This window comes from Cetorhinus maximus, chromosome 12, assembly GCF_964194155.1.
Source record: "Cetorhinus maximus chromosome 12, sCetMax3.hap1.1, whole genome shotgun sequence".
Classification (NCBI taxonomy): Eukaryota; Metazoa; Chordata; class Chondrichthyes; order Lamniformes; family Cetorhinidae; genus Cetorhinus; species Cetorhinus maximus.
In genome coordinates this window covers 95453971-95475221 of record NC_135890.1, presented here as the reverse complement: position 1 = coordinate 95475221, position 21251 = coordinate 95453971, and the positions used below count along the sequence as shown (strand labels likewise).

At 39.2% G+C, this 21251-nt stretch overlaps 1 protein-coding gene across 4 annotated transcripts in view; it reads right to left on the bottom strand.

Annotated features, from left to right (window-relative positions):
* Window positions 1–21251, bottom strand: part of clip1a (CAP-GLY domain containing linker protein 1a) — a 169099-nt gene that overhangs the window by 82535 nt on the left and 65313 nt on the right. For 3 of the 4 annotated variants that reach the window (XM_078554133.1, XM_078554135.1, XM_078554134.1), the window contains 3 exons: window positions 6070–7014; window positions 2501–2617; window positions 1720–1777 (listed from right to left, as the gene is read on the bottom strand). In XM_078554133.1, coding sequence (XP_078410259.1) covers window positions 1720–1777; window positions 2501–2617; window positions 6070–7014 — 1120 coding nt within the window. Of the gene's footprint in view, window positions 1–1719; window positions 1778–2500; window positions 2618–6069; window positions 7015–16648; window positions 16754–21251 lie in introns of all 4 variants that reach the window. The other variant, XM_078554132.1, reaches the window with a different exon arrangement.

Sequence of the window (21251 nt, the reverse complement as noted above, 5' to 3'; positions counted from 1 at the left end):
GAGCAGAAATTTCATCGAACTAAATATTATGAAAACCTAAGCTATTGTTTTTGGTCCCACCACAAGCTCCACTCCCTTGTCACCAACTCCAACCCTCTTCCAGACAACTGTCTTGAGGCTGAATCAGACCTTTTGCAACCTTCGTGTCATATTTAACCTCAAGATGAGCTTCTGACCATATATCTACAACAGCATTAAGGCCGCCCATTCCCAACTTTCATAACATTTCCTAACTCCAACCTGCCTCATCTTAGTGGCTCCTCAAATTCTCATCAATGCCTTAGCTACCTTGAGACTTGACTATTCTAACTAGCTTCCCACATTCTACCCTCCTGATACTTCACTGGATCACAGAATTTTTGCAGCACAGGCAGCCATTCAGCCTGTTGTATTGACAGTGGCTCCGAATAAGCAATTCACCTACTGCAATTCTCCTGCCTTCTCCCGATAACCATGCACGTTCTTCATTTTTCAGATAATAATCCAATTCCCTCTTGGATGCCTCGATTGAATCTGCCTCCACCACACTCTCAGAGGCAGTGCTTTCTAGATCTTAACTGCGTGAAAATGTTTCTCACATCTTTGTTACTCTGTCACAAAACTATCCTATTTTTCATAATATTATTGGGGAATATTGTAAAGTGGGTTTATGTTTGTGTGTGTGGGGATGGTTCTGTCTGACTAATTAAATTAGAGATGGATAGACTGCAAGGTTGAAACTATCAAAAGAGAAAGAGGGCATGTGAAATGCTAATGAATGAACTAGGGTAAAGTCTCAGCAGATAGGGTGTAAATGAAATTTGCATTTTAAGATAAATAAGGCTCTGGAATTCCCTCCTTAAGTCTTTCTTCCTTCTTTTAAAATGCTGCTTAAAACCTACCTCTTTGATGAAGTTTTTGGACATCTGCCCTAATATCTCCTAATGTGGCTTGATATCAAATTCTACCTGATAATACTCCTGTGATGTGCCTTGGGAAATTTTACTATGTTAAAAGTGCAATATGAATACAAGTTCCTTCACTGTTACTGGGTCAAAATCCTGAAACTCCCTTCCTAACAGCACTGTGTGTGAACCTACACCACATGGGTTGCATCAGTTCAAGAAAGCAGCTCACCACCACCTTCTCAAGGGCAGTGAGGGATGGGCAATAAGTGCTGGCCTAGCCAGCGATGCCCACATCCCAAGTACAAATAAATAATAAGAAAGGTTGCTGTTGTTTTTGTAATACATATAAAGGTCCTTCTACTCACTCATTAAAATTGTACCACATTTGGTACACATCCTTACCCTTTTCTTGCTTTCCAAATGTATTTCACATTTTCGGCCTTGAACTTCATTTACCACCAACCTGTCGATTCTGCTAGCATACATTAGCCTGCAGTCTTTTGTGGTTTTCATCTCAATTTGCCATGTCCTAAAACCCAATGTTGTTGGCAAATTTTGATAGCATTCCCTTAAGTTCCAAGTTCAAATATTATGCAAATAGTAGTCTCAACACAGACCTCTGTAGAACATCACTTGCCACATCTTTCCAGCTGAGATACTTTCATTTAACCCAACTGTTTACTTTCTGCCCTCCAACCATCTCTTTATTCATCTGACCACATCATCTTTAATTCTACGTACCAATACCTTTGCTGAAAATATCTTACGCAATACGTTAAATTCAAACAGGGAAATCTTTTATAATATTTTCTTTTGAATAAGTTTAATTAACCTTGTATAGTCTGCTGTAGTTTCTGCTGTGTCTCCGATGTGTTGTCAAGTTTTTCTTTCTGAAAGTAAGGACACTACATATCAAAAGAAAACCTTCAAGTCATTTTATCCCAGGTCAATAAAGTAATGGCACTTCCTCATTGCTCAAGTTTAGCAGAGGGTTTTAAAAAACGGAAATTACTAATGTGTAAAAAATATTTCATACAGTAATACTTAAAATAAGGATGTTGTGATATTAAGTTTCTACTTCCTATTTAGGCACCACAAAATACCTGAAGGTCCAGGGAGCATTATTTTCATCTATCTTGACATCATACTTTCTCTAATAAGTTACTGGTCATATTGAAATATTGTTACTACTTTTCACTAACCACATCCATTAAATTTGAAGGGACAGAACCAGAACAAAATGCTGAAGTAGTTGTAAGATTTTTAAGAATCAGGTTTACATTTTATTCTTAAGAAATTTATCATTGTAAAAAGGATTCTCAAACACTGCTAAAGAATAATGCAAAACTGTAACTATTAAACCATTATAAACTATTAAACTTGTCAATTCTTTGCATGTCCTCAATAAGCATGACCACAACTAGCAACTAACCAAGTATTGGCTGTTCTCTTAATTATTTGATAAGAAACTAACAGTTGAAACATTTCAGCTGATGATTATCCACATTTCACAGGGTTTACAGGCAAACTAGGACCTACCTTTTATACAGTGTCTCATCCTTATTTCAAACAGGCTTTTTCAGATAAAATATGAAGTGCAATGAGTCACTTACCATGGACTGCAGCTGCTGTTCCAAAATTTGCTTATCCTGGCTCATTACAGCCAAGTTTTGTTCCAGATTAGCAACTGACTGATCTCGTTCCTGAAGCTGTTTGGTCAAATCAGTAACCTAATAACAAGCATGCAAATTCATTGCAAAAATAAAAGTAAAAGGGATGAATGTGTTGAAACAGCAGAAATCAAGTATAAACTCAAAAGAGATGAAATACAAAATTAAAGCTACAATATACAAAACAATTGTTTGAAATTTTAGTGCTGAGTCCAATTTGAGTTGTTTGAACAAGACAAAAAACACATTAGACATGAATTAAAACATATGTGTGCTCATATATTATTAAACTGTTCCAAATGATTTATCATTTATTGTAAATTTCAGTTTCTGAGGCTCAGGAGTATCCTTAACAACTGAGGCAGAGTGGTTAGCTTCTATATAACAATTTGAGAATGATGTATGCTGGTCAACAGAAAGAAAGAAAGAAACGCGGGATAAATGTTCAAGACCGATTTACCCGAAACTTGCTGTATTTTAACATTCTTTCTTGAATACTGCAGCTTTAATTTGGCAAAATAAACTAATATAAACTTAAGCAGAAATTTGTATCTTCGTTTTAATCAAAATTAACAAAACAGGAGAATAAATCAATAAATTACAGGCAAACATATGGAATGAAACAATTTGGCAATGAAGAGAGTCAGAGTTTAACACACAGCACAAACATTCAATAATGGGGCAAAATATAATGGAACCATATCCGAAAACATCTCATCCCTCCCAATTTAGAGCTTTTTAGGCCAACCGAAATATTTTGAAACCTATATTCTTGTAGTCAGAAGAATTGAATGGTGTTACTCAAAATTAACTGACAAAACAATTCCACTGAAAATAAATTAGGTAAGCAACTAATTATTCTGCTTTTAAATAACATGAATTTATGGCAATAGTTTTGTTTTTTTCTGATAACTACAAAATAGATATTCAAAAGTTGCTATAACTAAAGGAAAAAATCTTCAAAAATGTCTAATAGTGGCTGTCCATATTGCAGTAATGTCATTGTTGAGAATTTTGGAATTGTTCACATTTACCATATCTATACATGCATCTATATCTCTATCACCATCAGCTATCTAAATAAACAGTCATTTATGTAGGAAAGAAATAATGCAATCGGAAATTTATTGAGACATCAATTATGTTGTTATAGACACATGAACATAGATAAGTTCAATGTTTCATTTACATGTTAACACTAATATCAAACCTATAACTGCAAGTACATGTAGGTTTATGTGCTTTTTGTTTCTTAATATATTTATGATCCATGAAAGGCCAAGAAGTAGTGCATGGTTGTTAATTTGGTCAATGTAAGAGATCTTGCTAAATGTAAAAGTTTGGCTGGAATACGTAAAGGCTAATGCAGTGTTGAGGTTAGAGGAACTGCTGACCTTTGACTGGTCTAGCTTGGAAAGAAATGATTGGCACATACTGACCAGAGACAAGCAGAAGGGGTCAGATGCTATGGATTTGGTAGAAGCAGAGGGAAATGAGCAATATTAGCTAAAAATGTGATCTTTGAGATTCCCGAGAAAGGCAGTAGAACCAGGAGCCATCCCCATCTAGAATTTTGGCATGTACAAGCATACTAAGAGCTCATGGATAGACAATAAAATAATTACAAAAAAGGACGTTTAATAATTAATCTGTAGTTTAGCCACATTTAATAATTAGAGGATCAAGGTATTTTAATCAAAGATATTAAGTGTAATTATGGTCATTGTGGGACACTATTACACTGTAAGAGCATTGCAGAGGCAATCTTATCAAACAGGTGGAAATGCACCACCAAGGCTGAATCTAGGCTGGTACAAAGCTGTACTTTTGTTTTAATGCATAGTCCCTTAAAAAGTAATTACTTTCTTTCAAAATTTATAACAAATTTACGTACCCTTGTTACCTTAGCTTTAACACACTGGTTATCCTTATGCACTACTTTAGAACATACGCTAGCAACATACTGAAAATCACCTGCCTTAATGGAAATTCTACAGGATACCAATACGCCAATTATGTATTTAGGATGATGGGCCCAGAAATTAATCATTAGTACGCTGTCACCCCTTTTTCTCATCTCAAATAAACAGATACCAAGAATACCTTGAGACACCCTGCCACCTCAGGAGAAAACCAGAAAGCTTAGTGAAATAATGGAAAAATCTAAAATGAGAGGGACATCCCACAGTTAAGACACCTTAAGGAGCTAGTCAGGGGATAACAGGAAATTATATCAGAAGATGACCATCACCTTTAAGAAGCCAATCAGAGACTGATCATGTGCTGCCATAACCAATGACAGCTCAGAAATGCTACTGATCATGTACATGGCTGGGTCTAAAAGAGCGAGCTCTTGGGACCTTTCGGTGCACTGCTCAAAGACAACGAGCAGGAAGTACAAAGACTACGGTCAACAGAATGCAACAAGAGGCACTGCCACAGTCAACTGGAGGATCACGAGCCAGTGTTCCAGAGTGAACTGTCTGTATATTACTGCCTTTGTTAAGCATCACATTTGTACTTATTGTGATTAACTTAGTACATTCTGTGAAGCTTGTGACAACATACTCATACCACTCATACGCGGTAGGTAGCTAGCTAGTCTGAACTAAGGGTCCCCGTTAATATCAGCTCTCCCAAATCAGTCTGACAATTGTAACTGACTTGAAATCTTACATACACTTGCACTGGTTGAGCAGAGATACACATTTCCCATGCTGCAATACTGCATGAAAATTTCAATGTTTATTCAATGTTTAATAATCTCCTTTATGAGAAAATCAGTAGAGGGCACAGCCTATATTTGAGCATTTTTTGTGAAGAAAGAAAGATTTTGTGAACTATCGATGATGCCATACTATTCCTACACTATACTCATTCTAGACAAATAGGTCTCTTCTATGCAAACCACATACAATAATACACATGAAATAACTGAGACTCTCAATTTCATTGCCAATTACACTTGTTACACATGATAATCAGGGACTGTAGAAACATGTGGACATTATTTTGGTGTTGAAAATATTTGCAAATTCATTATTTTATTCATTTCACAGAAATTTCTCAATTTAATAATTGTATATAATAATTTGACCTCTTGTAATTTAATGTCCAACTAGAGAGACTAATTTGGCAAAAATGTCTGTTCCCACAGACAAAATGAGCATCATTTTCACCCACAGAAAAGGAAAATATATCTAGATTCTTTTAAAATCATGGATTTGGTTTGCAAAATTGCAAGGTTTTTTTATGATGTAGAATCAAAAGTTCATGAATCAAACTATTTTTTAAAAGTAATGCACAATTACAATTTTTATTTGTAACAAAACACTTTCAAATTTCACAAAATGAATTATAAAAATTTAACCAAAAACTTACCACAGATTTCTATTACCCTGCAAATTATTTTTATGGATCTTTTACGATAAAAAAAAACTTAAACCAAAACAAGATTTGAAAAGGGGATAAAAATGAAAGTAAATTAAAATGATGGAAAAATAGATACAAACCTTGCTACCTTCAGAAAGTTTTAAAGCTTCACTGGTTTTCATTTGTGACTCAACTACCATAAGCTTCTCTTCAAGTCTTTTGATTTCCTCTTTACCTTGTGACTCAGCTTCTTGCAGCAATTCATATCCCATCACCTTCTCTTCAGCTGTTGTCACCTTAGCTGTTAGGGCTTCTACAATTTGTGCCTGTTCATTGCACTTAGCCTGCAACACTTGCAGTTCGTTTACCTTCAGTTGAGTCTCCTGTAGCTTTGCCAAGGTCTCTTCCATCTCTACCAGGTGTTGATTTGTAGCAGATTCCAGCTGAGACTTCAGAATTTCTATATCTTTCTCCTTCTCTGTAGTGAATGCTAATAACTGGGATTCTAGCTTTTCAGTCTCTTTTAGGTAGTTTGACTTTTCAAAATCTTGCTTAATTTTAATATTCTCAAGTTCCATTTGATGCTCAGCTTTAAGCTTTTCTAAGGTACTCTTCAACTCTAGAAGTTCTGTAGTTTGGGCACCAGCTCCTTTATTGAAAGATAATTTGAGTTCTTCCATGGCTTGCTGATGAGATTCAATTGCAGACTCCAACTTACATTTCCACAGGTTAATAACCTCTGAATTTTCAATATTGGCTTGATCCAATTTGGACTTGAGAGTCTCATTCTCCTTGGATATTTTTTCACTGGTAGCTTCCAGTTGTTGAACTACCTTTTGGTGGGCTGCTTCTGAGGTTTCAAGTTTTTCTTTGAGTGTATTAAGTTCTATTTGGTGTTCTTTGCTCATTGTTGTAAGCTTATCTCGCATACAGTTGATTTCTTCCAAGAAAGGTGAGGTATTATCCACACTACCTGAACCTTCAGTGCTCATGAGTCTATGTCGAAGCTCTGAGGCCTCCTTCGTGCGTGACAGAAGATCCCTTTCTAGCTCCATAATCCGAGACTTCTCAGATACTGTGGCCACCTATAGTGCATTTCATCCCCAAAGGAAATATAAATATAACAAAGTGAAATATACTGACATATATTTTCATATTTCTTTACAATTAGTACATTTTTGTAATCAACATAATTTTATTCCCATACCCAATATATTTAAACAAATTATTGCAATACTATTGTTCAGTGGCCTTACTAACAATTTAAAGGTTCAAATACACCACCTGCATATTTAATTACGACAAGTGTAGCTCTTTCAGTTTTGATGTTGAATGTGCAATAATTATGTAATTCCTCCAGTGGTGGTGGGGGAAAGGAATCATGTGGTTTGATAAACAGCCATACAGGCCAGCAAAGTACCAGACTGAATTCTTTGCCTGTGATAGTAGATAACATCAGCTGGGCACTGGTGAAGGCACATCAATTTGACACAGGCATGCCTGAATTAGAGTGTGAAAAGTCAGACTGGGCACTCAATCTTTATCTCTGTGCACTGAAACGTGTGCGATGTGTCAAGAGGATTTGCTTTGGCTGTGATACCCTTTTACCTTGTATAGGCTGCTGACACTCAAAATCAAGGACACACATGAATAATGGACACCCAGGCAAGGGTACCAGAGGACTTCTATTGCCTATGGAACTGTGCCTTGGCATGCATCACCAACCCAGGAAAAGGGGGATGATTGGGGAGGAGGTTGCTGGGAGGAGGATAGTGAAAAGAAACATTGTGCATTTAATTTCTTCACAATTATAATAGAGCCAGTTATATGAAAAACTGCCTCAAATTTTAAACAAAAATCACATGTACATTTGGTAAAAAGTCCAAGGAAATATTATAGCTGTATTGTTTCCTGAATTTGTTGATCTAAGCAGCAATAACGAGCAGGTAAAAGTTGGCTTAGTTCATCTGGGCTGGGAAAGGGTTAATAAAATTAAAAGCAGCTGAAGTTGCTGCTCCAATCATTGCCAGTTACACCTGCTTGAAAGCTGAAATATGCAGACATTTGATGACTAAAGAATTGGGCTTGGCTGTGACGCTTTCCATAGTATAATAATTTGACACCACCATCTAGGAGAGTGGATAACGAATGGTCACTTGGACAAAGTGATTGTGTACCCCTGTGACAGTCAGTACCTTCAGGAGAGATGGGGAAAGTAAAAGTAAATTTTGATGGATTATGTCTTTGCCAGTGTTTGTGTAAAATTCCATGAAATAAAATTCCCACTATGAGCAACTTTTAATGACAATTGAAAGTGGATCATAATAGTTTCAGGTAGAAAACAGAAACTCCTGAATACGGTATGCACAAATTGATATGTTGCTTGTATTCATGACAATGGCAGACTGAGTCAACCACAATCTTTTCAATGTCAATATAGTTACAAACATGTGGAAAGAGAAAAACTACTTGATACAGTCTGTTCTCTCACCCACCAGGAACAACAGCTCTATAGAACCCATTTCTCTTAGGATACTGTAAAATTTTCTCTCAACTCCCAAAGGTAAGTAAAGCTAAGCTCCATAATATTCTTTCTTATAACCTTTAACCTTGCTTCAAATCAGACATTCACCCAGCTTTTGAAGCATTAATTGACAGAATAGCAATTGTTTTGTATGAAATTCTATTTCAAATACAGAAATGCAACAAATTTAGGGGAGGATTGTTATTTTTATAATCTTCAAGTCTACATTTACAGTTTAGATTACAAACTCTGGTTGCATTTACACTTTTTATTCCTTCTAGCATTTCAAGTATTTGGATGACTTGTCATTTCTATCGTCTTTGCTCTCATGAAGACATCTATTGAGAATCTCTTGCATCTTGGAGCCTGAAGTCCCATAATACCATTGCTATTTTCTTCTGAACCCTCACCAACTGGTCATTGTTGAATACTGTAGAGTTTAAGCCTTATACTTTATGGAAGAGCCCTGTATTTGAGGATCACTCTTTAAATTCCACATCCATAATCATTTAAAAGAAAGTGGCATAATCAGTCACATTGTGCATGAAAATGTTTTATATATTGATGTGCAATCAGGAGTTTCCATCTTGAACAGAATTCAATAATGCAGCTTTAATAAAATTAGAGATTAGAGCGAAAGTACAGTTAATTATTTTAATTATACAAACTCACTACCACTTTAGCTCATTTTCTATTTGTCATATAATACCAAAATATGTATGAACTAGCATTTACAATGTTGGTGCTTTTCATTACGGCACTGAACAACAGCTCACATTGGTCATTATCAAGCTTGAGCTCAAAATTAATTGCTGGTCAGGTACTTTGCATGGATTTTTGTCAACTGACCTTTATCAAAATATTTCTTAAAACTTTAGTTACATGGTGCACTGATGTCATCAAATAGGCATTTGAGAATCCGATTGATCGTCAACCACAGTATACAGAAGAGTAACTACACTGCCATTTCCTAGATTTTCTTTGTAAAAATAAGTCTAACTGCAGATGTATGCAATTTTATGTTTTTCATTATTTTCAGGGAAAACAATATTGGAAAGCTCTTCTACAAACCCAGCATGGCATCTATTTAAAATGCAAAATAGTGTGGTTCATTGTAGCTTGTGGGTTCCTGGACATAAAAACAAAAAACTACTGCGGATGCTGGAAATCCAAAACAAAAACAGAATTACCTGGAAAAACTCAGCAGGTCTGGCAGCATCGGTGGAGAAGAAAAGAGTCGACGTTTTGGGTCCACATGACCCTTCAACAGAACTGAAGTATAGTTAGGAGAGGGGTGAAATATAAGCTGGTTTAAGGTGGGGGGCGGGGGGAGAGAAGTTGAGGGTGGGGTGGTTGTAGGGACAAGCAAGCAGTGATAGGAGCAGATAATCAAAAGATGTCACAGACAAAAGGATCAAAGAGGTGTTGAAGGTGGTGATATTATCTAAGAAAAGTGCTAATTAAGAATGGATGGCAGGACACTCAAGGTACAGCTCTAGTGGGGGTGGGGTGGAAAGATTGACAAGGTATTAGTTGTAGATTTAAAAATAATGGAAATAGGTGGGAAAAGAAAAATCTATATAAATTATTGAAAAAAAAACAAAAGGGAGGGGGAGGAAATGGGGTGGGGATGGGGGGAGGGGGGAGTTTAAGATCTAAAGTTGTTGAATTCAATATTCAGCCCAGAAGGCTGTAAAGTGCCTAGTCGGAAGATGAGGTGCTGTTCCTCCAGTTTGCGTTGGGCTTCACTGGAACAATGCAGCAAGCCAAGGACAGACATGTGGGCAAGAGAGCAGGGTGGAGTGTTAAAATGCCAAGCGACAGGGAGGTTTGGGTCTTTCTTGCGGACAGACCGCAGGTGTTCTGCAAAGCGGTCGCCCAGTTTACGTTTGGTCTCTCCAATGTAGAGGAGACCGCATTGGGAGCAACGAATGCAGTAGACTAAGTTAGGCGAAATGCAAGTGAAATGCTGCTTCACTTGAAAGGAGTGTTTGGGCCCTTGGACGGTGAGGAGAGAGGAAGTGAAGGGGCAGGTGTTGCATCTTCTGCGTGGGCATGGGGAGGTGCCATAGGTAGGGGTTGAGGAGTAGGGGGTGATGGAGGAGTGGACCAGGGTGTCCCGGAGGGAACGATCCCTACGGAATGCCGTCAGGGGGGGTGAAGGGAAGATGTGTTTGGTGGTGGCATCATGCTGGAGTTGGCGGAAATGGCGGAGGATGATCCTTTGAATGCGGAGGCTGGTGGGGTGATAAGTGAGGACAAGGGGGACCCTATCATGTTTCTGGGAGGGAGGAGAAGGCGTGAGGGTGGATGCGCGGGAGATGGGCCGGACACGGTTGAGGGTCCTGTCAACGACCGCGGGTGGAAAACCTCGGTTAAGGGAGAAGGAGGACATGTCAGAGGAACTGTTTTTGAAGGTAGCGTCATCAGAACAGATGCGACGGAAGCGAAGGAACTGAGAGAATGGGATGGAGTCCTTACAGGAAGCGGGGTGTGAGGAGCTGTAGTCGAGGTAGCTGTGGGAGTCGGTAGGCTTGTAATGGATATTGGTGGACAGTCTATCATCAGAAATTGAGACAGAGAGGTCAAGGAAGGGAAGAGAAGTGTCAGAGATGGACCATGTGAAAATGATGGAGGGGTGGAGATTGGAAGCAAAATTAATAAATTTTTCCAGGTCCCGACGAGAGCATGAAGCAGCACCGAAGTAATCATCGATGTACCGGAGAAAGAGTTGTGGGAGGGAGCCGGAGTAGGACTGGAACAAGGAATGTTCCACATACCCCATAAAGAGACAGGCATAGCTGGGGCCCATGCGGGTACCCATAGCCACACCTTTTATTTGGAGGAAGTGAGAGGAGTTAAAGGAGAAATTGTTCAGTGTGAGAACAAGTTCAGCCAGACGGAGGAGAGTAGTGGTGGATGGGGATTGTTCGGGTCTCTGTTCAAGGAAGAAGCTAAGGGCCCTCAGACCATCCTGGTGGGGGATAGAGGTGTAGAGGGATTGGACATCCATGGTGAAGAGGAAGCGGTTGGGGCCAGGGAACTGGAAATTGTTGATGTGACGTAAGGTGTCAGAGGAATCACAGATGTAGGTGGGAAGGGACTGGACAAGGGAAGAGAGAAGGGAGTCAAGTTCCTGGACATGTTGCTTCGCAGAACAAAGACCATGTATTCCCATGTGAGAAAAGAAGTGTAAATAGAAGGAACAATCATCAGTTGGTATCTCCTCCTGGCCAGTTCAAAGCAAAAAAGCTTGCATTCATAAAGCACACTTAAGGTAGTAAAACATCCCAAGGTGCTTCACAGGGGTGCAATCAGACAAAAACTGACAACGTCAAAGGTAGGCTTTCAGAAGTATCTAAAAGGACGAAAGGTTCAGGGAGAGAAATCTAGAGCTTTGGGCCTAAACAGCTGAAGACACCGCCACTAATGGTACAAAGTGAATGTGGAATGCACAAGAGGCCAGAATTGGAGAAAGGTGGAATGTTTTAAAAATTTGTTCTTGGCATGTGGGCTTTGCTGACAAAATCAGTACTTATTGACTGCCCCTAATTGTCCTTGAGAAGGTGGTTGTAATCCACATTTTCGAACCACTGCATTGTGTGGTCCAAGTACTTCCAGTGCTGTTAGATAGAGAGTTCTGGGATTTTGGCCTTATGACAATGAAAGAATAGTGAAATATTTACAAGTCAGGATGACATGTGGTTGGGAATTTGCAGGTAGTGCTGTTGCCATTTGCTTGCTGCCCATGTCTTTCTAGGTGATAGAGCTTGCAGGTTTGGGAGTTCCCTGTCGAGGAAGGCTCAGCAAGTTACTGCAGTACATTTGTAAATGGTACACACTGCAGCCACTGTGCACCGGGAGTGGACAGTGTACCAATCAAGCGGGTTACTTGTCCTATATGGTGTTGAGCTTCTTGGAGTGGCGCTCATCTAGGCAAGCAGAAAGTATTCCATCATACTCCTGCTTTGTACCTTGTGGATGGTGGAAAAGCTTTTGCGAGTTAGGTGGTGAGTCACTCACCACAGAATACCCAATCTCTGAACTGCTCTTGTAGCCACAGTATTATATGGCTGGTCCAGCTAAATTTCTGGTCAATGGTGATCTGCAGGATGTTGAAGGTGAAGGATTCTGGGATGGTTACACCATGGAATGTCGTGGAGATATGTTTAAAGTCCCTCATGTTGGAGATGGTCATTGCCTGGCACAATGTTGTTTGCCAGTTATCAGCCCAAGCCTGAATGATGTTCAAGTCTTACTGCATGCAGGCATGGACTTCAGTATTTGAGGAGCTGTGAATGCAACAGAACACTGTGCAATCACTAGCGAACATCCCCACTTCTGACCTTATTATGATGGAGGGAAGGTAATTGTTGAAGCAGCTGAAGGTAGTTGGTCAAGGACACTACCCTAAGGAATTCCCTCAGCAATGTTCTGAGGCCAAGAGATTGGCCTCCAAAAAGCACAACCATCATCCATCTTACTAGGTATGACTCCAGCCAGTGATTTCAATTTCACTAGGGCTCCTTGATGCCACAATCAGACAACTGCTGCCTTAATGTCAAGAGCAGTCACTCTCACCCCACCTCTGGAATTCAACTTCTTTATCTATGTTTGTACTAGTGTTGTAATGAGGTCACAAGTGCTTCTGGCAGAACACAAAATGAGCATCAGCGAGCAGGTTATTGGTGAGTAAATGCTGCTTGATACCACTGCCAACAACACCTTCCATAACTTTGCTGATGATTGAGAGTAATGTGATGAGGCAGTAATAGGCCAAATTGGGTTTGCCCTGCTTTTTGTAGACAGAGCATACCTGGGCAATCTTCCACATTGTCGGGTAGATGTCAGTGACGTAGCTGTACTGGAACAGCTTAGTTAGAGGCACGGCTAGCTCTGAAGCAGAAGTCTTCAGCACTACTGCCAGATATTGTTGGAGCCCATGGCCTTCGCTGCACCCTGTGTGCTCAGCCTTTTCTTAATATTACAGGGAGCGAATTGAATTGACTGAAGACTGACTTCCATGAAGATGGAGACCTCATGAGGAGACAGAAATGGATCGTCCGCTTGGCACTTCTGGGTAAAGACGGTTATGGATGCTTTGACTTTTGCATTTAGGTGGTGGGCTTCTCAAGCATTGAGGTTGGGGATATCCATGGAGCCCCTTCCTCTTGTTAGTTGTTTCACTGTTTACCACCATTCATTATTAGATGTGGTAGGACTGCAGAGTTTTGACCTGACCCATTGGTTTTGGTATTGCTTAGCTCTATCTTTGGAAAGCTGCTTCCACTTTTTAGCATGCATGTAAGTCCTGTGCTGTAGATTCACCAAGTTGGCGCCTCATTTTCAGATAGGCCTGGTGCTGCTCCTGGTATGCCCTACTAAACTCCTTATTGAACCAAAGTGGTTCCCTGGCCTGGGGGTAATGGTAGAGTGAGGGATATGGCAGATCATGAGGTTATATATTGTGGTAGAATATTGCTACTGATGGCTCACAGTACCTCATGGAGTTTTGAGCTGATGAACAAATTCAGAATCTATCCCATTTGACACAGTGGTACAGTGTACTGAGTGTGAAGACAGGGCTTTGATCCCACAAGGATTGTGAGTCATTTCTACCATGGCCATGGACAGGTGCATCTGGGACAGGTGCATCTGAAACAGGTAGATTTATGACGATATTATCAAGGACATTTTTCCATTGCATGGTTCTCTTACCACTTACTACAGACTCAATCTGGCAGCTTTCTCTTTCAGGACATGGCCAGCTAGGTCAGTAATGGTGTCATCGAGCCACTCTTGGTGATGGACATTGAAGTTTACCAAGCAGGGGACATTCTGTGGTCCTTGCTACTTCCAAGTAGTGATAAGCAAGAAGGAGTACTTGGCCATCAGCTGACAAAGCACGTTAGGTGGCAATCAGGAGGTTTACTTTCCTATGTATGACCTGATGCCATAAAATTTCATGGGGTCCAGAGTCAATATTGATGACTTCCACAGCCACTCCGTCCTCACTGTATACCACTGTGCCACAATATCTATTGGGTCTGTCCTGCCATTGGGACAGGACATACATACCCAGGGATGGCGATGGAAGGGTCTAAGACATGGTCTTACTCAGAGAATCATATTTCTAAGCCTGAGTCCGGTTGTTGTTTGATTAGTCTGTGGGACGGCTCCCTTAATTTTACCACAAGTCCTCAGATGTTTGTGAGAAGGACTTTGCAGGGTCAAATGGGTTGGATGTGCCTTTGTTGTCTCCAATTCTGATGCCTAGCTGATGGGAGGTGGCCCATCAGGTTTTATTCTTATTATGGTTTTGTGTTGCCATTTGATACAATTGAATGACTTGCCTGGATATTTCAGAGCACAGTTATGAACCAACCATATAGCTCTCAGTCCGGAGTCACATATAGGCCTAACTGGATAAGAATGGCTGATTTCCTTCCTGAAGGACATTAGTAAACCAGATTGGATTTTACAACAGTCAGTTTCAGCAATGGTGACCATGGTAGCAGTTTTATATTCCAGATTTATTTAATTCACTGTATTTAAATTCCCAACCTGTGTGATGGGATTTGAGCTCATGTTCTTAAACTATTGAAGGGCTGAGAAGGTTACAGAGATTGGGAGGACTGAGGCAACGGTGGGATTTGAACACAAAGTTGAAAATTTTACATTCAAGACATTGGTGGTCTGAGAGCAAATTTGGTCAATGAACATAGGAGTGATGGTTAAGTGGGACTTGGTGCAAGATAGGGTACAAGCAGCAGAGTTTCAGGCGAGGTTAATTTTTGTGGAGGATCGAAGGTTGGCCAGGAAAATATTGAACTTACCAGTACCAAAAGTATGAATGAAGGTTTCAGTGGCAGATGGACTGAGGCCAGATGGAGATGGGCAACATTATGGAAGTGGAGGTAGGTGGTCATGGTAATGGATAGGATATGGGATTGGAACTCAGTTCAGGGTCAAGTAGGACTCCAAGCTTGCAAACATTCTGGATTTGCCTGAGACAATGACCAGGGATAGGGTTCAAGTCAGTGGCTAGGGAATGGAGATTGTGATGGGAATCTGCAGAATGATTGGCTTAAGGCACCCAGCATTCTCTAATGCAGCTTTTGCATGGCTTGGCGAGACCAGTGAAAATAATTGTTTGGTAGTACAGAACTTCAGTATTGCTGAAAAAAGACATTTTGTCGAAGTTTTTCATCTTGCAGTCATCAGGACAATCGCAAGAATGCCAATGTAATGGAAAGCAACAACTTTGCTTTGACAAAATGTCTTTTTTCGGCAATACCAGTGAAAATGGTGAGAAAATAACTAAGGAGAAAAAAGCAGTTCATCCAAAACACTCAAATGCAACAATGCATCCCCAGATCAATCTGGTCTGAAAACAGAGCAACCATGCTCCCATGCTGGTAATACAAAGTAGCATGTGCACTCCACGATCCATCAACTGTTGTAACTAGATCATATTGTGAGTGAAATAGGTCCTATGAAATCAATGGGGAAATATTTCTCCAAAAATGAAGCTGGTACTTCAAAAAGATTGGAGTGTGTGAAGTGATATATATTTGCACTACCTATTTACCTCAATACCTTTTTGTTTTAAAATAAGTTTTACTTCTAATTTAATCAAAAACACAATATTTTCAGGGCACAACCAACCATGCAGATGGTCTAGCAACACAGCACGCTAACATACTGCACCACAGTGGTAGAACGTGGGTTGATACCCGACTAGTCCCCACGACAGTGACATCTATTTCCAGCTAGATCTTCAGGAAAATGCCGTGCAGAGGCATTTTTCCGAGCGAGCATAGGGAAAACTGAAAGATAAGTTAGTGTCAACATCTCTCTCATGCTCTCATCAACAGGTTATACAGAACCATTAGATGAAGTCCAGGAGCAGACTGTCTGTTTGCCCACTCAGTCAAGGTAGGGTATACGGAGTAAGACCTAAACTAATAAAATACTAGAAATACACTTTCTTAAAAAAAATTGATTGATTAGTCAACACGTTGGGATATTGAAGTTACTAAAACAAAAGAAACAAAAGTTTTCATAGTGTATCGGTAGACATTTTTGGTAGGGTCAAGCATTACTACAATAAAGTTAAGCACTGTGACTTATGCCAGTTTTGAGTACATGCTGATAAACTGAATGGAGTTCATCGAAACACTGAAATCCATTACCCTAGTGTCTTCTAACTCCCTCTGGAGTTTTTCAGCTTTGGTCTTTTCAAAGAGCAGGCTCTGTTCAAGCTCCTTAATGCGGGCATGCTCCAGTTTGGTCTGCGTCTGTTAGTAAAAAGGGAGAGGAAGAGAACACACCAGTGCCACCATCACATGCCAGCACGACAGGAGGGAGCCACATGCAGGCTTATCCACCAGCACCTTCTGCCTTTTTAACAGTTAGGGAAGCAAAAGGTAAATTTGACACAAAAACAGAATGGAAGAAAACAGAAATGTTTAATGGAAAATTGTATCAAAAGTATGCAGAGGAAAGGATAATGGGGAATTAAAGTGAAATACAGTTTTTAAAAAAGGCAGATTCAAGTTTCATGCAGTGTACAGTTTTTTTTTTAATATCAGCATAGTTCAAATCAGAACAGTTAATACTTAAATTTTAGTTTAATACTGTAAACCCCTTTGTTGTTTTTGTGTGTAACATAATTGGTTTAACCAAACAAACAGAATTTGAAATTACAGGTGAAATATTTAAGAGCAGGGCAAAGCAAGAAATCATTTACATTGTTTTCCTCGATACTTTTTAATACCAATTAATTTTTTCCAAGTGGCTCATTTAATTCAAAGTATATTTCTCACTGCATTTTTTCAGGTTGCACAAAGAACAGTTTTCAATGCACTTGGGTTTGGAGTTGGTCATTCATGCACATAATTGAAAAAAATAAACTAGTCCATGCCTCCCTGAGAAATCTATATACAATTATATTAGTGTTTTCCAGTATTGAGCAATGGGGACGGGGTAGTTGTGCATGTGGTTGTGTCCAGATGATCTTGCGAAGAGCTTCAATTTAAATAATCTTTCTTTTAACAATTCAGATTTCACACCCGCTCTCAGGTTGCCCATAGTTCCTCTGGTCCCATGCAGGACAAAGTCTAAGGTTGCTGCCCAAAGGCACACTTGAGTCCAAAGGACAGCAACAATATAAAGAAACAAAGCTACCTTGTTACTCACTTATTTTATACTCGTACTTTATGTCAGGTATGTGGATTTTGTAATAATGATTTGTTAGATCATAAGAAATAGGAGGACTAGATTATTTGGCCCATCAAGCCTGCTCCACCATTCAATAAGATCATAGCTGATCTGATTGCGGCACTTCCTCTGTCCTGCATAACCTTCGACTCCCTTGTCAATCAAAAATCAGTGCTCAGCCTTGAATATATTCAATGGCCCAGCCTTCACTTCTCTCTGGCGAAGAGAATTCTAAAGACCAACGACCCTGAGAAAGAAATTCCTCCTCATCTCCGTTTTAAATGGGAGACTCCTTATTTTTAAACTGTATCCCCTAGTTCTAGATGCCCCCATTAGAAATATTTTCGCAGCAGCTACCCTGTCAAGTTCTCAGGATCTTAGATGTTTCAATAAGATCACCTCTTATTCTTCTAAACTCCAGTGAGTATAGGCCCAATCTGCTCAACCTTTCCTCATTAGACAAACCCCTTCAACCCAGATATTAGCCTATTGAACCTTCTCTGAATTGCTTCTAATGCAAATATACACTTCCTTAAGTAGGGAGACCAAAACCATACACAGCCCTCCAGCTGCAGATTCACCAATGTCCTGTACAATTGTAGCAAGACTTTTATACTCTATTCCCCTAACAATAATGCATTTACCTTCCTAAATGCTTGCTGTATCTGTATGCTAACTTTTTGAGATTCATGTGCCAGGGCACCAAGATCCATCTGTACTGCCACATTCTGGAGGTCTCTCTCAGTTCAAACAATATTCTACTTTTCTATTCTTCCTCCCAAAGTGGACAACCTCACATTTCCCACATTATACTCCATCTGCTGATTTTTTTTGCCCATTCACTTAACCTATGTCCCTTTGCTGACACTTTGTATCCTCCACACAACTTTCTCTCCTATCTATCTTTGTATCAGCAGCAAATTTGACTACAATTGTGGTGCCTTCATTGAAGTCAATTTGCATTCCAAATATTTGAGGCCCCAACCAACACTGATCCCTGTGGCACTTCACTGCCATCCTGAAAATGACCATTTATACCAACTCTCTGTTTCCTGTTAGTCAGTTGATTCTCTATCCATGCTAATATATCACCCCAAACATCATGAGCTCAAAATACTCTGTTGCAGCAAAATTTTGATAAATGAATTGCAACAACTTCCTGATCAGTACTAAGGTGCTAATAAAGGATTTAATCTTTAGTTCAGTGAGATTTTCTTGATGCCTCCACATGGGAATATTACAAAGTTAATTGACTTGATGGATAATACTGAAGTTTTTCATAAATGTTAAGAATCTAGGGTACTATTCGCACAGTAGAATAGCAGGCTGCTCAACATTAAAGTTGACCAATTGAACTTTGCAAATTACGACCAGAGCCGAAGCTTCTTTCACAGATGGATTTTGAGAATACGCAAGTCAAAATCAGTAGAGAGAAGGCTTTGAGACACTGTGATTTGCTTTCTTTTGAATAATGCACATCCAAATCATAGCACAGAAACACTGAGCGACAAGGCAGTAACAGATCAAAGGTTTGTCCAATTGCAAATGCTAAAAATTTCCATGTTATATAATTTTAGTCAATTTTTAGCAAATTGAAAATGAGTTCTGAGCAATTTCTTTAGAGAAGCTAATCCCTCTATGGTTTCATAGGCAAATAAGGAAATCGGAGTTTGACACTGAATTGCACGGGGGAATGAAGAAATCCACAACCCTTAGTGCTATTGTAAAGGGAGTTGCTTGATGCCTGTTTATCATCCGTGAATTGCTTAAAAGTATATTCTTATTCTACAAAGATTTGTTGATGGAAGGGGTGGGGGAGCAGGGGTAACTCTCATCCATTACGAGTGTTGCTTTGTTCTATTAAAAAGTGAATCAGGAAAGTCGGCCAGTGTTGTGCATTTGAGTCCTATTCTGATTTACTGTTTTAAACAATTGAGGATATATTTTGATCATCTTTTGTATTTACTTAACAATAAAGAGCAAAAAATAACTTGCATTTATATGGAAAGAAAAGGATGTAACCCGAGGAATGCTTTTCAATTCCCTCTTCGCTGAATCACTATAAGGATGAATTCTAACAGGTAACTTGCAGGTTTCACTTCTCACTTTACAGCTTTTCACGAAGAATGCTCCAAGCTGTTTAAAATGCTGCAGAGAATTCAAGGATTCAGAACCTTTATTATTTTAAAATGGATATTATAAATCAAATGAAATGCGGTAAACTAAATTTGCTGGTTGTTGTTTTTACTTCTGTTTAATATTGTTGCTCAATAAACTTAATTCACCTGTCAGCATGGTGTTTACTATAGGTTGGTGTGCGTTCAGAATTGAATTATTTCCAGTGCAGGTTTCATTGGATTAAGAGCTCACTGTCTCACAATAAGTTACATTTCAGTTCACAAGAGTGAAGCTTGCCCATCTAAGCAAACTTTTGCATTGGACACAGGAGAGAACTAATTGAATTGAACCCAAATTGTAAGAAAGGTCTCCAGCTGGAAAAACTGGGATCAGCTAGAACAATGAATCTTAATAATGCATGAAATACCATGAGTAGAAGTGTTGAACAAGAACTTGGAAGTTTTGCTAAATAAACAAAGTAGGCTATTAACACTGATGGCCACAAAACCCTTAAAAGGAGAAAACATTTTGATCAGCCATCAAAATGTACCTTTAAGTAGGTCCCTTGCATTAATTCCTATACACTTCTACAAATAACCAACGTGGGGCTATAAGATAAAGAAAACCAAGCCAATTCCTCTAGACTCAATGTCATATACCAAATCCGAGGGGTACTGGAAAGAAAGTTAAGAAAATGAAATAAAGGCCCTGATTTTTCTTCCAGCAGTGGTTGCCACTGAGCTTTAAAAAAGCAGCCCACAAAGATCTAGCGAACTCTCTGGCGCAAATTTTAACTTTTCAAGAGTTAATTTGAATCTGGCGTCAATTCAAGGGAATCTCTAGGCATCCTGCAACAGTGGTGTCATCAAGCAGGGTAAACAACTAATTATGTTGAAGAATTTTTACAAACAGCAAACCAGGAAGCAAAATGCACGAGATTATCATTCAATTTTTATAATTTTTTTTTACAGAGAACAAAATAAAGATTGGGTCATACACATTAGAAGCTGAAATATCACACCAGCTTCAAAAGAAATATTAAAAACAATGGAATTATCATAAGGGAGAAATTTGACATTCCACAAATATAAAATTGATTTTCCAGGGCCAGAAAGGCTGTTCAGCAGAATTCATGACTTTTACAGTATTTAAAATTTAACAGCAGTTACTCCCAATTAACAAGCATAACTTTTTAAGGGGATTTTTAACGACAATATTGCAGGGCAAAAGAGGAAATTCACATCAGTTCAGCAGTTTCTAAAGGCTGCCTTCTGCAGGAACTTCAGCAACACATCCTTTAGAACAGCAGTCACTGATAGCAACTTCTGGATTTCCATACTTAGCCAAATATTCCTCTCAGTTTCATAGGGTAATGACATTGAACTCTGACAGTTTCACTGTCACTACAGCCAAAATCTCTGCTGGTACCATCACCATTGCTCGGGTATAAAAGGAAAG